Here is an 18,956-nt window from a genome sequence, read left to right on the forward strand (position 1 = left end):
TCACACCAACGCACCTCATTTTTGTCTTCCTAGGCCTGCGATGAGACTTTATTGCAAAGAGACGACTCCCTGGACAGGCAGACCTGTTATTTACCATCCCTCAGCTCTCCTTGATTTTAGTCCAAGACAATCTAGAAGATCTATCTCTCTCCTTAGTGAGAACTTCAAGCAGCCGAACATATATAACGCTCCCCTTGTCGACAGATGTGACTAATGAAGTATCCCAGATCAGTGTTCTTTTGGCTGTGATCAGTCATCTTACAAGCCTACACATTTGTGGGCTTACCACCACCAGTGGCCTTCAACCTGCATGAGGCAGTGGCATCAACCATGGCACTACAAAGCAACTGTACATTATTGGCGGTAATGGAAGGTTGCTTGGGGAAGTCCAACACAGTTTTTACCTGAATGACATCTCCACCTCAGACGTACAGGACCTACACCAGTTTGGACCATTTGTACTGGCTCAACAACTGACAACAGCCCATCAGCTCAGATGAAGATGGATCCATCCAGCAGGATTCTGTTTCATATCATCTACCTAACAAAACAAATACTTGAGTCCTTCAGACGTGTTTGTTGGTTTCTAACAGTTGGGGTTCCCAGACTTGGTGTCTTCAACACCGAAGTTGTCACAATGCGCCTCCGTTTTGACGGTGTACCAAACGTATGTCAGCCGAATGTATGCACGAGGAGAGTCATACCAAAAGACGTTAAAAGATGGTACTTGTTATACTGCCTGGTGCTCCGCATTAAGGGGTTAAACAAGGACTGGTTGGCTCGGAGTGAGTATTCTGTGTCTGAGTAGGGTACCTCAGTGGGCCAGCACTGTAAAATAGGCATTAGTCTAGGCTAGTACAAGCAGACACACACATACATGCACATCGTTGTGTAAGTGCAATAATGTTGAACATGATGTTAAACCTCATTTCACCTCACCTCATGTACATCTCACGGTTGAGAACTTTTACAGGCTTGGGTATCTGCACCCAACCCTCCAACCCTGAGATAAAGACATAGTGTGAGATAGGATAGGTTTCAAAAATTTGAAAATTTTATAATGAATTGTATGTTTATACATGTAATACTAATCCTGTCTCACACGGATAACACCCACCCAACCATCCCTGCATCACAGTTACACCAGCCAGTACGCTCTACGAAAGGGAATGAATAAGCTGGGGACACCACATGATCAGACAGCACCAGATGCATGCGTTTGGAAGTCCATTGGTGGTGATGGTAACCATGGTTATGTTTTCTTTGTTTGTTTGTTTGTTGTTTAACAACGCACTCAACAATATTCCAGCTATATGACGGGAGTCTGTAAGTAATTGAGTCTGGACCGGACAAATCCAGTGATTGACAACATGAGCATCCATCCACGTAATTGGGATCAATGACATCCATCAACCAAGTCAGCGAGCCGGACCACCCGATCCCGTTAGTCGCTCTTACGACAAGCATAGTCACCTTTTACGGCAAGCATGGGTTGCTGAAGATCTATTCTATCGTGGATCATAACAGGCCACCATGGTTATGTTGGGATATGTCTGGGTGAGGTGTTTTGTTAAGCTTGAAACATGTTTTGGGATCATTTCCTCACCAGGATTGAAGAAGGTAGGTGAATAGTGTGAGATAGGATAAATATGCATTTTCTCATAAACTTTTCAATATTCAGGTGTCATGTGTGTGTATTTTTATATCAAATGATTCTGTTATATTCAGGGAGAAATGATGTTCAGGGACTCTCTTGCCATTCATGAGAAGCACAAGAATATCTGTAGTGCTGCAGATTGCTGGACAAATATTGGTCTGATCAAACTTGGTTTGAAGAAACCAAAAGAGGCTATCAAGATCTTTGAGGAAGCTTTAAGAGTAATTAAAATTAACGATAATTGATTTATTATTTTTTTAATAGATTTTTACCTGGTGCTCACAAAAAGATGTTAAACTTTGGCATGGTATATCAGTGGGCTAGCACTACCCGACATAAGATGGTACAGTCAGGACAGAAACCAGAAACTTATCTCCCCTATGGGAATTCCAGGACAGAATACACTCTTAGCACCCAATGCTTGTCTCCAGGACAGAATATGCCCCCAGCACCTAATGCTTGTCTCCCCTATGGGAATTCCAGGACAGAATATGCCCCCAGCACCTAATGGAACAACCTACAATATTCCTGCCTGCAGACTAAATAAATTAATATGGACCAGAATATCCAGTGATTTCTATAAGTAATGATTTGCAAATGATGACATGCAAGCCCTAATGTCTGACCTGTCCCATTAAGTTGCCTTTTAGGACGGCCAATGTGAACTATACTAATACCCTCAAGGCTTTCCTGTAGTAAACAAGGTAACTGTTTTATCTCCAGCTGTATGAGGAACACTATTTTGACTCCGTACCTCACAGCATTGGGAACGTGTACACCAACCTGGCCCTGGCATACAGACGGGACAACCAACTGGATCAGGCGGAGGAATTCTACCAAAAGTAAGTCTTTGATAGGCACTTATATAATGACATGACACCAATAGGCTGGGCTCCTCTATCCTGCGTGATAGAGGAAATTGAAATTAAAACAAGATATGTTAATCGGATGAAATGCTCATGGAACTGGATGTACTGATTGACTGCAGAAAGCTAAATTCTTGTAAGTGACCCCAATGCAGCAATTGCTGCCCTGCAACAACGGTTGCCAAGCAACCCATGTTGCTTACCAATGCAGCGAGGAAATACAGCCAAGAAATTGATACCTGGTCAGGGTAGACTTGTCAAAGCGTACAGATGCTTGAGTCTGACCCTGTGGTCGTAATGTTAAGTGTACTTTAATTGAAGCCACTGGACACAGATTGTGGCCAGGTATGGCAGAAATAGAAACCACAATACCTTGGGACAGCCTGTCCTCTTTCACCAGACAGATATATGTACCAGGTGAGTGATCGGAACCGGCCAGATGTCTCCCAGGTTCTGTGATGCACTGAAAGCTTGGAACGCTAAAGTTCCTGCCTAGTCAGTCGCCCACATGTTTGCTGCCATGGATTGCCATCAAAGCCTCTCTGGCTCAATTGTTATCTCTGGGATGGGATGGTGTGTGAGTTACAGTTCAGTGACATAATTCTGGGTGCTGTTGAAGACCGTTTTTTCCTGTCAGCAAAGGCTGTGCCCCACAGACAATTGACATACACTGTCAGAAACAACTTCTGTAGGGTCATGTCACGAGTTGAGCCATCCTTCATCCACTCACGAGGGCAGAGACCATTTGCCCAGTTAAAGTATGCCCTGAACACTATGGTGCTGGCCGCATCTGTGAATAGCTTCAGATATGTATCGTCGGCCCAGTTTTGATTCTGAAAAACTGACATTGTTAAAACCCACCAGGAACCCTAGCCAAACCTCTAGGTCCTCCTGAACACCCTATATGATGTCTATGGCAAGACAATGTACCCATGGGTATGGCCTGTATAGCAGTACCCTGCTAGGGACGCATTCACACGTGCAACTCGCAGTAAACACAAAGTTCGAGGATTTATTCAGATGCATGTCAAATACGGGAGCCATCGCACATCACACAACAAATATAGTTACTCAAATACACATCGTAGACTCCGTGAACACCATGGTTCCTCTTCATTTACATCGAACATCGCAGTTTTCCCCAATTCTCAACCGTATTGCCGATCACCTTTCCAAAGCAGAGGATTCCAAAGCTAGTACCAGCTCATCACGTCCTAAAGACAATCCTGTCAAGCCTTTAATTTCTGTCACAGACGAAACCCTCTCAGACAGCTTCCTTACAGACGATTTGTTGACTCATGACCTGTCTACCACACCAAACAAGAAGATACGCTGGTCGATACGCAGATACGCTGCACTCAGTCTGTCTGACCAACCGGGGTCCCGCTCTCGTTATACCAGCGACTGATTGCGCCAGTCCATTTAAAATCCCGCTCTTGGATTCATCTCTCTCTACTCCCCCGGGGGCTGGAGATATAACTTCATCACAGCTCGTTTGAGATCGTCACACTTCGGTGCAACGTTCACCCTGCAAGACGACATATCGGCACTCCCGCTCCCACAATTGGTGGTCTCGCTCACAGGATCGGCATTTTCGATCGAGTTACCATGCTCGCTCCTCGGCTGATATCGAATGCTCGCACCATGATTGTCATCATTCACGTTCCCGATCATCTTCAACTGACCACCCGTCGGACAGTTCTCTCTACGGCAGAGATCGGTCATCCATTGTTGAATATCACCATAGTGGCTATCCTCATGTGACCTTTTCGGCGGTTGATGCCTACGCGGCACATCACAAGGTGCCTACCCAATCTACCATGACTCTTATTACTGTGTCCCGGATACCCTTACTCATTCACATTTTCAATAATTTATCTGAAACTGCTAGGGCTACATTATGCTGAACTTACAATGTTATAAATGTTGCTTGAATAATACTTATTTGTGATTAGTCTCTGATTTGATGCGATCAGTAAAGATCAAGCAAGGCAGATTCGTGTCTGTTACATTGCTGGTCCTTGTGCCACAACCTTTTCACCATGACTGTCATAAGTCTATGTTTAAGTTTGAAAATTATGTTACAGGTCACTTGAACTGAAGATTAACGCTGTTGGCAGTGAACACCCTATAATTGCAACTGCGTACATGAACCTAGGCACTCTGTATATGTTCAGGAAGAATTACCTCAAAGTTCAGCAGTTTACAGAGAAAGCTCTTCACATATACAAGGTGAGATTATCCTGATTGTTCCCCAGGGATAAAAAAAAAATGGGTGACAAAAGTTGTCCCAAATATATAGCTATTTATGAAAAATGCAAATCCAGTTTTTTAAGAAATTTGCCTTTTAAGTAAAGTAATATACCTTATCCTGACTCATACTAATTTGCTTATCTCTGCTTATTCCGGAAAGGTAGTGGAATCATCCTGTGTTCCCAGTGAACAGAAAACATCTCATCCAAGCAAACCTCTCTTACGTGCAGGCACACTGGAAGCTCGTGACCAACCCGTCTGACTCATCACTCTCTTATTTTCATACCAGCTTGCTGGTGACGAAATGTTTTTCTCTGTGTTCATAATCCAAACAATCCTATCAAAATTGCCCATTTTCATAAAAAGGTTTGGATTACCTTTTTCTAACATCATTTCATGATATTCATCAACTATTTTTTTTTTTTGCGAGATATGTTTACCTTTTGACTATTTGAAATCTGAAAACAGATGTCTGATCCCTGACCCCTCTGTTCTACTTACATTATGCACCACTGTACTGCAGAACAGAAATGCAAAATTCTGCACACCACTAGATGATGCTGAATACTTGAAAGATGAAATTTAGATTGAGCTTACTTCATTGTCTCAGTGCAGACTTTCTCCCTTGGCTGTAGGAGGGGCGGTCGGGTAGCCTAGTGGTTAAAGCGTTCGCTCGTCACGCCGAAGACCCGCGTTCGATTCCCGACATGGGTACAATGTGTGAAGCCCATTTCTGGTGTCCCCCGCCGTGATATTGCTGGAATATTGCTAAAAGCAGCGTAAAACCAAACTCACTCACTCATTGGCTGTAGGAGTGTTAACTCCTAACTGAAGAGCATTTCAAAGTCTAAGAAGAAATCTCCAGCTTCATCTGACTCTGGCAAAAATCTTTGAGCTCTAGCGAAAAAGAAAAAGTCTTCCTCCATGAAGGGGTCCTCCTCCTCTGCGAAAGAAGACACTTGCGAGCAACCCTCCATATCTGTGCAGCATCTGACTTTCGTCAAACCGCCTACCTTTTCACAGGCGTACCCTTGCAAGTATTTTGTCTTTGTTTGTATGTTGTCTTACGTTTGTCGTAATAATTGTTTCAGAAACCCACGCTGTGGGATAAACATATTATAACATACATAATTGGGCAGGGACGCATTGTGATTTTACACTGCTTCATTGCAGATAATTTTACACTGCTTCATTGCTCAAAGTGCCGACATAATATGTCGATGTGGGACCCCTACCCCCTGTGCCTTAATTGTGCCTCAATTCCTCCAGGGTCATAGGTGTAAAGACTGTCTCCCATTTTCCCCACAGCTTTCAGACAGTACCTCCATGTGTCCAGCAAACAGAGAACACAACAGGCCAGGAAACATTGGGGCAAGATGTCGGACCATTCCGAGAATTCGGCCACTACCAGATTGGCCATCTCGGACGATTACCCCCCGACCTCAACTACTATCTTGATGTCGGGACCCACGGTCTCAGTCTCTTCCCAGAGCACCCTGACGACCACTACTGCGTCTATTTTTATGGTGGCGGCCACCACCATGATGGCTCTTCCAGACGCACCTTGACCTCCTCTCTCTACCCAGGGACTGGTGGAAGTGCTTGCAGTCGCACATGACTCCAGCTCTCCACCTACCACGCTCTCTGCGCCAATGGCAAGTCTTCCTTGGCCTACTATCCTCAGCGCAGGACTTGACCTACAGAGGAAGGTTCCAACTGCGCCCAGTTCAGATGTTCCTGGTTCGCTACATCAGATGGCAGGACCCCTCTATATCCATCGCCCTCCTGGATCACCTCAAGCAGCGTCTCCCGTGGTGGACGGTGGAATCGAATGTCTTAGGCGTCGTCTCCTTCACAGGGCTTACGACCTCTCTACGCCTATTCATAGACGCCTCCCTGCAGGGATGGGGAGCACACCTATAGGGACAGGCTGCCTCGGGGCTGTGGTCCACCGATCAGCACCTATGGCATGTCAACAGTCTCAAAATGGAGGCGCTTATCTCAGCCATCGCTCATTGGGAGCAGGCCTTTGGACATGCCTGACTCTCCATCTCGTCAGACAAGATATCCATCGTCAGGTGCCTACAGAACAAGGGAGCCACTCACTAGACCTGAATCCTTCAACAGACGTTCCGATTCTTTTACTTGGTGGATCATCTGGTTATCCAGTTCCAGGTCCAACACATTCTGGGCTGCCGAAATATCCTAGCTGATGCTCTATTTCGGCCAGGCAAAGTCGCCCCTGCAGAGTGGAAGCTCCACCCAGACGCCTTTGCTCTTGCTTGTTGAGACCACGGTCTCCCCAACATATTCCTATTCACCACTAGCCATAACTACCAGATACCTACCTACATATTGCCGATTCCGGATCCCCTGGCTTGGGCAGTCGATGCATTCAACGTTCCCTGGGAAGGACTAAGAGCGTATGCTTTTCCGCCACCTGTACTCGCTCTGAGCCTTGAGCACACTGAGCCGTGCATCTTGGACTGTGCTGGCACTTCTTTGCCAAGAATCAACTCCCAGGACACCCAGATAGATTGTTCCTCATCCCTCTCCTATCTTTGATTGTGGGCACGGAAGATGAACAAGAGCTCCGTCTATATATTAGAGTGCTCCGTTGCTACATCAAATGATCCAAGGAATGCTGTAGACAACAACGACGCCTCTTCATACCGGTATCTGCGACCTCACGAGCAGAAGACAGAAGCAACACAATCGCCCTCTGGTTACAAGCCATCATTCTCCAGGCCTACGAGGCCGTGGGACTGGACCCCCCAAGCTCCAACAACCCGCATGAGACCCGGATGGTCACCTCCACCATGGCACTACACAGCAACTGCGCTCTATGTGCCATCATGGAGAGGTGTTTCAGGCTATCAAACACTATCGTCGCCAGTCACCATATGTGAGATGTCGCATTGGAGGATGTGCAAGGCACGCACAGCTTGGTCCGTTAGTAGTGGCCCAACAGGTCACCCCTACTACACCTCACTGACCTCGCCTCCAGTCCAGGGCCAGCCTTTTGACCTCCCGGCATAATGCCCTGGACTAGAAGGCTCATGCCCCACATGCATGCGGCTCGGTACTCCAGTCTAAAACTTTAACTTGAGAGGGTTATTGTCGATGGCTGAGTAGTACCAGTACACAACGCATACCTGACTCTTCCCATCCATAAAATGGTCATAGATGCCGACCATACAGCCGAGGATGGGCTGAGGGAAATGGAGGTTCCCTTACATAGTGGTCACTTGAAACCGACCACACAACTTGGCTGAGGGAACAGAGTCTGGAAAAAAGATGAAAGTCCTCATCTGAAGGTATGCCCTCCACCAATTACGTCGGATAAAAATGTCTAATCAACACAATTCACAACCCTTTTCTCCGGCATTCTGAAAGCAAAGGACAAGTGCTCCACCAGCTATCAAGGAGGTAAGACCACAGCCTTTCGATGACCTCAGGACAGACCACGTGATCAGTCCAGCCGAGGCCGAGGATCCAGAAGAAACTTGTGCCTACTGCTGAAGGAGAGCTGTTGAATGACTGGGACCTTCAACCGCCAGCCGTTCAAGTACAGCAATCACCTGTAGGTGGAAGATGGGGCAGATATTGGAGAAATTGGGACATCCTGGATGACCAGTTGGTATCAAACATTCTCAGAAAGGCTACAGTCCAGTTGCATGCAAGAGACTTCTTCTCTCTCAATCCGATTATGTGGCAAGCATCAATCCCCATTCATCCAGCCTCCAGGATATTTCCTATGAAAGGTCATCATTACAAATAGAAAGTCCTGCCCTTTGGTGTTTCTATGGCCCTATGGTAGTTTACACGTTACCAAACCAGCTGTGGTCTTTCAAGGGGATCCATTGCGCCTTCTATTTGGATGACAGGATTCAGGTTCATCAACAAGCAGAGCTACTCAGACTTCAACTGAATGTCACTCTGAAACTATGAACACAGTAAGAATGGTTAGTCAATTATCAGATGTCTGACCTCCAACCATCCCAAGATCTCAAGTTTTGGGGAATCAGGTTTCTGACAGGGCAGAAGTTCCAGAAGATTGTTGGATCAAAATCCAAAGTTATATTCCAGCAGCAATTCACAAACAGATATCAGTCAATCGGTGGCAAGTGTTCTACTCACTTTCGCCAAGCTCTAACAGTATGGGGCAGACTCCACTTGCATCCCATACAAGGTTTGACATTTCAGCTGTATGAGTTGACAGACAGTCTGAATCTAAAAATCAAAGCAAAACACATCGCAGGAGCATCAATGTCTTTCCAAACGTGCTGTCCATTCCCAAGGGTGGCCATTCGAGCAAAAAATACAAGGACAAAAAGTATGTAACAATAGTAAAATGTTACGAATAAAGTATTAAATGTAACAAATAAGGGTCAAAATACAAAACAAACAGATGCCGTTAAAAAAAATATGAAGCTGAAATAAAGGTCAAAAGTATGCAGTATGATAGTCAAATGTTACAAAAAGACATCATATGAAAAGAAAGAACAATATGCGCACGAAAGGACACTAAACTGCTAAAGGACGTTGAAATTAAAGAATGCCAGATGGCGCTGCAATTTGTAAAACATTCCAAGTTTACTCGTCTCGTTCTGTTATGTATATGATAACTGCATGCCGAGGTACACAGTGTTATTTCTCGTGCACCCACCGTCTGATGTCACTTTGTATAATGTATAAAGTACACATGGTGTATATCAATGTTGCATTTATGCATTGTCACAGGGAAAGGTCCTTTTTGCTTGGCGCAACACGAGGGTGTCATGATGCCGAGTTATGTTTCAGATACACATTTTCATAACATCTGTGAAATGGACATTGTGCGAGAATTGTGCTCTGTGTCATTTCTGGTAAGCAGTGTACAATAATAAGTGGCGACATTTGCTGGGGTTTTTTACGCATTACAAAATCTCAGACAACACTTGGCAGTGTCTCTTTTTCAAATCCGTTTCATATTTGCAGTTAAATTTACACCACACCACAGACAGGAAAGTGAACATTTTACATCTCTGCATAATTTTTTAGTCTGAGGTTGACACAGTGCCACATGGGCACAACTCTCGCACAACATTCACTTTTCAGATGTCATGAAAATGACATATTATACATTGTGTACCTCAGCATGCAGTTATCATATACGGGTACACAGCAGAACAAGCCGATGAAACTCAGAACGTTTTGCAAATTGGTGTTCTTTATTGTCAACGACCTGTAGTAGTTTAAAATGTCGTGGGCACTAACGTTCTTTGGTACACATTGTTCTTTCTTTTCATATGACATCATTTTGTAACATTTGACTATTATATTTTGACCTTTATTAGTAACATTTAATACTTTATTCGTAACATTTAACTATTATTGCATACTTTTGTCCTTTATTTCAACTTTGTATATTTTGACCGAATGGCTGCAACGATAAGTACCGTCGCTAACATAATGATGCTACATCCAGAAGCATTCCAACTGGTTATAAGGGAAGGAGATTGCTCATTTGCAACCAGGTTCAACAAACAACAAACCTCGTCTCCCCAGTACCAGACCCTCAGGCTTAGTCCAACAATGTGCTGGCATTATCATTCTATATCAGTATAGAAGATCATTCATACAACTAACCTTCAACCGCTCTTGTTAACGCCTTACTGGCCGGTGGGGGCGTGGTTTCCAAAACTTTCTAGCAATAGCAGGAAAACCAACTCCAAACTGACCAAATCTGCTTTGTCATCCACACTCAAAGCAAGTTCACCCAAGACCGAATATTTACAAACTTCACGTATGGAGCATATTACGAACAACCTCACAAGACGAGGCTTCCCTGCCAGGGCAGCTAAGTCAGTCTCCCCAGCTCTTCGTAGCTCCACAAGGAACTTGTATGATGACAAGTGGAAGAGCTTTGACCAATTCGTAAATACAAAAGGGTTCACAGCAGCAAAAGCTACTTCATCCCAGGTGGCAAATGTCTTCATCATCTTCCGTCATCTACACAACATAAGAAATCTCAAGGGTTCAACCTTAGGAACCAATTTGGAGGCAATCAGCTCCGTCTTAACTATGACTAACATAGAAAACCCCAAACAGATTCCCGAATTGGTAGCCCAACTTGAGGATCAATAGACAACGTTTAGAGCCCCAGCTTGCAATTTTAATGAATAGTGCTGCAACATATTATCAGTGGTGTTTACGAACCACTAGAAGAAGCTGACTTTGAACACCTGACACAAAAGATTTTGTTTCTCCTGGCATCAGCTACTAGCAGCCCAAATGTCAAAAATTCATGCGCTCAACTTCAGCTGTACCAGGTTTGACAGCAGTGAACACGCATCGGCCCGTCTCAGTTTCATATGGAACTTCATTGCGAAGAACAAATTACAGTAAACTACGGTTATAACAAACTCAAAGGGACTACTATTTTCGGTTCGTTATAACCGTAGTTCGTTATAAGCAAATATACAGCATAACTACAGCAAATAGTTGGGTTTAAAAAGTAAGTTCGGTATATCCGTCAGTTCGTTATAAGCGTGTTCGTTATAGCCGTAGTTTACCGTACCTGGACAACCAGACAGACAATTTCATGTGAGTCAGGATAATTTTAAGTATGATTTTTTTCTGATAAAAATCTCATTAATACTTAACCTGACTCATACGCTGAAGCACCCACCAAGCTGTCCCTGCACACTCAGATGATATGATGAGTCAGATGGGTTGGTCACGTGGTTCTGTTGCACCTGAGCGTGAGAGGGGTAGGATGCTTTCTGTTCACTGGGAACACAGCACAGGATGTTTCCACTACCTTTTGGGAATAAGAAAAGATAGGCAAATTCGTGTGAGTCAGGATAGGTATAAATGACATTTTTATCAGAAAAAATTCATTTTTCAGTTTAGGCATTCCAATTCTTTCACACCTTATTTCCATCCAGTAATGAGGTCAACATTTAAAGGTGTAATCAACAAAGCAAATAAAAAATCCATAGACAAGCTACATATTTGTAACTTATTGATAACAGAAAGTTTTATATAAGATGAGATAGAAAGAATAAAAACTGGAATTGATTAAAGGGATTAAAATAGAATGCCTAAGGATGAATATTAGGCTGCAGCATGTTGCTTGGTCTGTGTCTTATAGTTTTTTCCACCAATGACCAACATCACTTTGGTCTTTCCTTCCACATTAAGCTGATATTGTGATATGACTGAAATACTGTTTAAAATGGCATGTAGACCAGTTCAGTAGTCTAGTTCAGTAGCCTAGTGGTTAAAGCATTAACTCGTCAAGCTGAAGCACAGGTTCGATTCCTCACATGGTTACTATGCGTGAAGCCCATTCTGGTGGCCCCTGCTGCTGTATTGCTGGAGTATTGCTAAAAGGGACATAAAAACATACCCACTCACTCAAAGTGCCATTAAATCCAACTCACTTGTTATTTAGATTAACCAGTTGCATGGGGATCATCGGTCTTACTGGCAATGTAAGGAAAACATGGCAAACTGCCTACTGAAACAGAACAAGATCGAGGAAGCTGAACCATACTTCTGGGATGTCTGTAAGTTGCTTGTGATTGTTGTCAGGACAATAATAAATCATTTCGATATCCACAATTATGCAAATGGGGAGCGGTCAGGTAGCCTAGTGGTTAAAGCGTTTGCTCATCACGCCGAAGAGCCAGGTTCGAATCCCGACATGGGTACAATATGTGAAGCCCATTTTCTGGTGTCCCCCGCCATGATATTGCTGGAATATTGCTAAAAGCGGCGTAAAACCATACTCACTCACTCAATAATGCAAATGGACATGGTTCTTATCCCCTGCCACAAAGTGGAGTGGGGGATATAGGAACTTAGTTCGTACTTCTGTCTGCTTCTCAATGGGGACAAAAAAATCAAAAACAATTTCAGTTAGACAAATCACATTTAATCAAGTTTTCTCATGACATAAATCCACACTGCTGCCTATCTCTTTGTAGGGCTTTATTTTTTATAGTTAAAATTAACTTCTATATTATTCACTACTGTGTGAACAAAATAATTCTTATGTGCCCCGTGGCAGGGGATAGTGATAATGTTCTTTCTTGTTCAAGGATGTTTCCTCATCTGTATATACGTTTTCTATGATAATTATGTTTAAAATCTTAATCATTTAATCTAACTGTTCAAATGAAGAAAACAAAGGCCCTTAATATCAATACTGCACTGAATTCCTGCAATTTGACAAACCTCACACATAAAAATCCTTAGATTTTCAACAGATGTCCTCTTCACTGACAGCCATTCCAACCAGTTGTTAGGCAAACAGTACCACGTGCAAAAGCATTTCTGGATGTATGACACTTAGGTAGATTTTTGTAAACATATTTTGGGAAGCATGGACTCAAACCCACCGTCACCCTGCCATTCGTCCTTCATCATTCTGCATGAAACGTTGTCTTCAAACAAACCTAGGACGGCAAGATCATCGCGGAAGGCGTCTGCTAAGTCCTCAACCAAGAAGCATTTATTTTATAAGGCCTTGATGATGCATGCCCTGGCAGGAAGGGTACGGCAGTACTCGCATGGTGTTGGGGTTGATGACCACAATGTTCCCGTTTACCTGTAATTACTGGGTTTTTTTACCGGTACAATTAGGTTTGAACTGGTAATTCATGTGCCTGCCAGTCCCTGTGCACTGGCAAAAAGTGGATGTGCTTAGTGCATGTACACTGCATTGCACATCGTGTTGTCCTGGCGTTGCAGGAGGCAGCTAAACTATCAAAGTGCATATCAGTATGACAGATCAAAAGAACTTTCTAAAGTTTTGGACGACACAGAATTCTCGAGTGTCAAACAGCCCTGTACTGTAAGGGGGTTGTCACTGATTCGAGCTGTTACTTCTACAAGATTGAATTGTCAGCTGTAGTCATTGAAATTGAGGAAGAGGCAGCATAGCGTAACAACACAGTCGCGGTGAATCTCGCAAAATGTTTTATTGAAAACATTTTAATTTGTTGTGACTACGTACATGTTTTCTGATGTTCTGCCATACATGTAAAAACTTGTCACCATCTTTCAAAAGGACAGCCTGAACATAGCTATGATACAGCCTATGGTGGAGTCAACCATTAGATGCCTACAAACTTTATTGAATGAAACTGGAAAACACAAAAAACATTTGAATGAGAATGTAGTTGATGGCGAGTTTCGTGGTGTCAAGTTGACATACGCAGATCCGAGGTCTGTCATCGCCTTTCAAGCCAAACGAGTGGATCAAGTCAAGGCATTCATTCATTACACAATTGTTTTCCTGCTGAAAGTCTTATTGTCCTGCAGTCACTGGACATCGTTCTGAATCACTTAAGGTACCTACAATCACTTCAAGACCTCACCGTGCACGGAGAAGAATCCCTTGACATACTTCTGAATCACTTCAGCCCAGTCATTGGTCCAGACAATAATGACGTCACAGCACATCTACCGGTTCTCGATCGAGATTGCAAGAGAGACTTCCAGCAATTCAAGCAAGCTGCAGCTGGCCTGGCACTGTTATGTTTGCGAACACATGCCAGGTCCTGATAAATGAATATGCTGACATATTCCCCGATTTTGCACTACTGGCTACCATTGCGATCACAATTCTGGAAAGCAGCGTACCTGCAGAGCGCAGGTTCAGCGTTCAAAACCGAATCCACACAGCCAGTCATAATAGACTGAGTCAAAGGAGGTTGAATAACCTAATGATGCTGCATATGCATGCTGTTGGTGATGAAATGAACTATGCACGAGCAAGAGGAATATTCCATACAAAAAAAAGAGAAAATTGTGACTGCATGTACATTGCATAGAACAAATAAATTTTTGAGGGAATTAAACCCTAAACAATGTCAGTTATTGTTTGCAAATAATGCTTCAGAATGGTCAACATATACTCACACGCAAAAGAAATGCAAGTGGTTTTAAGCAAATAGGTAACAAACACGGAACCATAAATTGATACGAATTTTAGCATGTAGTGAAGCCTGATGGTGTTATCAATATTTTTGGTTGCATTTTGGAAGCCCCAAGTAAAAACGCAACATTAAAAATGAATCACGAAAACGCACCATTTCAATGAATATGTGGGTATCATGCACCCATTTCTCACGAAATCGAAAATGCAGGAACTGTCACGAACTGTAGTAGGTATAAAACTGTGGCTGATTCTTGGACCTACCACTCCTTGGTCAACAATGCCACGCCTAACTCAAATTCAGAGAAACCTGGCTATCGGACGTTTGAAAGCTGGAGAGTCTGTCCAAGATGTTACCCGTCTTTTCAACGTTAACATAACCACAATTTACCGCTCCTGCATCGATACAATGCTACACAGACCACAGATGACCTTCCTCGGAGCGGTCATCCTAGGGTCACCACACCTTGACAAGATCGGCAGATAACCCGCCGACACATAATCGACACATTAGCCGGGACACTGTGATCTGATGTCTCCGTTCCAACAACATCAGATGTCGCTGACCAGCACGTCGTCCTGTTCTCCAACAAGCACGACTTCAGTGGGCACATGGTCATCGCAATTGGCATCGTTGTGGAAAGGGATCCATGGGATGGACCTAGCGTCATGATATGGGCAGGGATTGGACTTAATGCGAGACTTGGACGCATGCGCTTTCTGAATGTTGGTCAAGGTCGGCATCACTGCTCAATGGTATATCGACCAAGTGATCAGACCCCAAATTGTTCCATTTTTTGCACAACATCAACAACACATTTTCCAGCAGGACAACGCTCATCCCCATGTTGCCAGAGCTACCATAGCCTTTCTGCAACAACACAACATCTACCGTGTTCTACCGTGGCCAGCCCTCAGACCTGATCTGAACCCCATCGAACACTTGTGGGATGAGGTTCAAAGGCGTCTGCACAATGTGCGCCCAGTCCCTACAACTGCCGATGAACTACGCACAGCTGCTCTGGATGTGTGCAGGAGGATCCCTAGGGCCTTCACAAATCTTTTGATCCACTCAATGTACAGGAGATGTGTGGCAGTGATCAGTGCTAATGGTGGTCACACCAGGTATTGACTGACATTTTGGGTATTGACCCGAAACTGTGTAAGCCCTTAACATTTGAAAAAAACAATGATGTCATCTGCCTTTTAATCTATTAAACTGTCTTCAGTCTAATTTTTATCAATCTTGCCCTATTAGTATTTCTTGTCTTTACTGTTGAAAATAAGTAACATGTATACTGCATACTCGACTTGCATTTCTTTTGCATGTGAGTATATTATCCCTTTAATAAGCCATCACTCATTAAACAATTAAATAAGATAAGTGACAACGTCCTGGCCCTTTAATTTGTGAGCAGCTCACCCATGCTTGCAGCTTTCCCTAAAGCATTTAACATCCAAGACCTGCATCACTTTGATCTCTCCATAAGCTGAAACACGCTTTATAGCGGCACACACTCACTTATAATCAGATCATAATTAAGCCTAGTTTATGACTGTATTTGCTCAGCACCACCTCGTATGTTTTTGTAAATATGTTGCTTTGTTTCTTCAGTTGATGTCCAAATAAGGCTAGGCTTCCTGGCTGACTGTTTACCATATGTTCACCACACAATATCTGAACACTACATCAACAGCGACCAGTTTGACAAGGCTGACCGTATCCTGACTGCTTTGTCGCATTGTAAGGAGAGAAGAAGAGCTAAAACCTTTCTCTTGCTGGACATACTTGACCAGAAGCATCCAAGGTCAGACGTAAACCCCCGTCCAAGGGAGGAAACTCTGGAATATGGAATGGAATTGTGAGTTATATTAATGATTTTCAAGATATATGTATTTCTATCTAAGTAAACTCAAGACACTTTGTGTATGATCAAAGTGCTACTGTATGCTACAAGTAGAAAAGCTAGCAGTGATATTGATAAGGTTTATGGGACCTGGAGGTCTTTTACTTGTGAAGGAGGATAATTGTAACCTTAGGAGTCGGTACTATACGCTTCTACCTTTGGTCACTTGTACTTATCAACCACTTCTTGGTTCCTGGGATGATGTCGTTCTCAAAATCACAAGTAGGCTTGTTTGCTCAATTCCTTTTATTTATGATGTAAGTTATCATAAATATGCACACACAGTCCTCAGACACAGCCTATCAGCTGGGTATAAGCCAGTAGGCTTCACCCTACCATGGGACAATACCGTCCACGGCAACCAACCCATCCAGCGACACCAGCCAGACACCGCACGGTGGTCACATGGACCCCATGGGCCAGCCTTCCATGGCAACCCACCCGACTGATAAGCTGTCCAGCCAGCCATCCATTATCATACTGTGTAGCACGGACTTCATGGGCCAGCCATCCACGGCTACCGAGCTGACCGAACACGGCTTACCATATGACCTTCATCAACCAAAGGCTCCCAATCCAGCTGCACAGACTACACATGAATACTAAGCCAGCTGAGAGGACAGCCACCGCATGGCTACCATTACCCACTGACCACAAGCCACACGGAGACATATTACACCGGAATCATGGTCATCGGAGGATGACAAAACTTACGGGGTAGATGCGGAGTGCTACGATTATCCACTCCACATGGGAGACACCCAAGGCCACTCAGAGGCAGAGTCAGAGGGTTTTTAGGATCAAGCTGATAACTCACCTCAACAAGATTTCACCGTAGGCTATACATTCATGGAACTAATCGATGAACTTTATCATCTTATGCCTATGCTTAAGCCGCATGTGACCACCCCAGAGTTCACCACCCCAGATGCCTGAATACAAGGGTATTATCATGCTCCTACATCGTCTCAACATATTCATCCGACATTACCTTGGCCCAGTTAAGCTGGCAAGTGGTTGTTGATCAGTTGACTGATAACATTCACAGGCTCAAGCATGATGAATGTCTGCCTTTGCCACCTATGAAATGGAAGTTATATAGGACGCACATGGCTACACTTCAGGAATTCCCAAGTATGGATGAAGACTTCTACAAGTTGGTACGTAACCCCGACATGAAGGTTACGTTATCGGCATCACGGTTCAAGGATTTGACATCTGTCTCCAGATACTCTATGGATATCGGAGCTTATATAAATTGGTTTGTCGCCAGAATCGGACACATCATCCCACCTTTACAACCGTCCTATGAAGGAGTTGCACCGGAAACACCCATGACTATTAGGACCGATCAAGTCGGACTCATCCATAGCCTCCTAGACTCGATTGTCAGGATGCAGGAACGACCTTTCATCCAACCAATCAGAGCGTCGCTTACCAGATTACGAAAGTGACACACTGAATGTGTTTTCTAATCATGCAACCTCAAAATATTTAACAGAGGGTATTCCGAACGAAAGTTACAGGTATTATGATAATATCCATACAATATAGGCCATCTATAAGCCATTCCAGAATGTTCTTTTAATCAGTTTTATAAATTTTAATCGAGAATACGTCAAAATATGTTTCGAAGCGTAGTCGCCAGTTTGAAACTAGTGTCGTAAAGCTTGAGAAAGCTGCCTTCTGATTGGCTAATGTTGATTTATTGTCAGTCATTTCATTGATCGGTCAAAGTTCACGAAAGGTCGTTCTGACATGAACCGTAATAGGATGTCCTCAGATCTTTGTTCAGCTGTAGCGAAAACTAAGATCTGATTTAAATGAGACTGCATTTCGCCAACCATATTACAATGGGGATATAATAGCCATGGAAGATCGGGAGGTAGACGTGACGCAAGTTCTGACTTCCTTACCACCCCCTCTGACGTTATAGATCCTTTCGACCTGGTTATGTCTATGGAATGCGATTTACGCCTACCGTCTTTCAACATAATGCCGGCTATCGTCTTTCAACATAATGCCGCCTCTGGTCCCAGTGGGAGGGCATCTACTGTCATACACCGAAAACTGGAAACATGTTACACCTGACCACTGGATTCCAGATGTCGTGGCTCACGGATACAAGCTACACTTCAGAAAACATCCGACCATGAACACACACGCCGTGGGCCGAAAATTTCTCCTGGTCGGAGCCAAGTTAGCGGCTGCAGACTCGGCCGTCAGGAAACTACTAAAGAAGCGAGCCATTGGGGAACTGAAAGAAACCAACAACACCAAGGGTTTTTACTCTCCGGTTTTCTGAGTCCCCAAGAAAAATACAACTGAGATGAGGATGATAA

The 18,956-nt window shown here is 43.8% G+C and overlaps 1 protein-coding gene across 1 annotated transcript in view; it reads left to right on the plus strand.

Annotated features, from left to right (window-relative positions):
* LOC139443316 (TPR repeat-containing protein DDB_G0287407-like) overlaps positions 1 to 18,956 on the plus strand; it is a 53,051-nt gene that overhangs the window by 25,814 nt on the left and 8,281 nt on the right. The window contains exons 20-24 of the mRNA XM_071224296.1: positions 1,729 to 1,878; positions 2,381 to 2,499; positions 4,611 to 4,755; positions 12,218 to 12,332; positions 16,323 to 16,569. Coding sequence (XP_071080397.1) covers positions 1,729 to 1,878; positions 2,381 to 2,499; positions 4,611 to 4,755; positions 12,218 to 12,332; positions 16,323 to 16,569 — 776 coding nt within the window. The remainder of the gene's footprint in view (positions 1 to 1,728; positions 1,879 to 2,380; positions 2,500 to 4,610; positions 4,756 to 12,217; positions 12,333 to 16,322; positions 16,570 to 18,956) is intronic.

The sequence above is a fragment of the Haliotis cracherodii genome, unplaced genomic scaffold, assembly GCF_022045235.1.
Source record: "Haliotis cracherodii isolate W230 unplaced genomic scaffold, xgHalCrac1.p SCAF_5, whole genome shotgun sequence".
NCBI lineage: Eukaryota > Metazoa > Mollusca > Gastropoda > Lepetellida > Haliotidae > Haliotis > Haliotis cracherodii.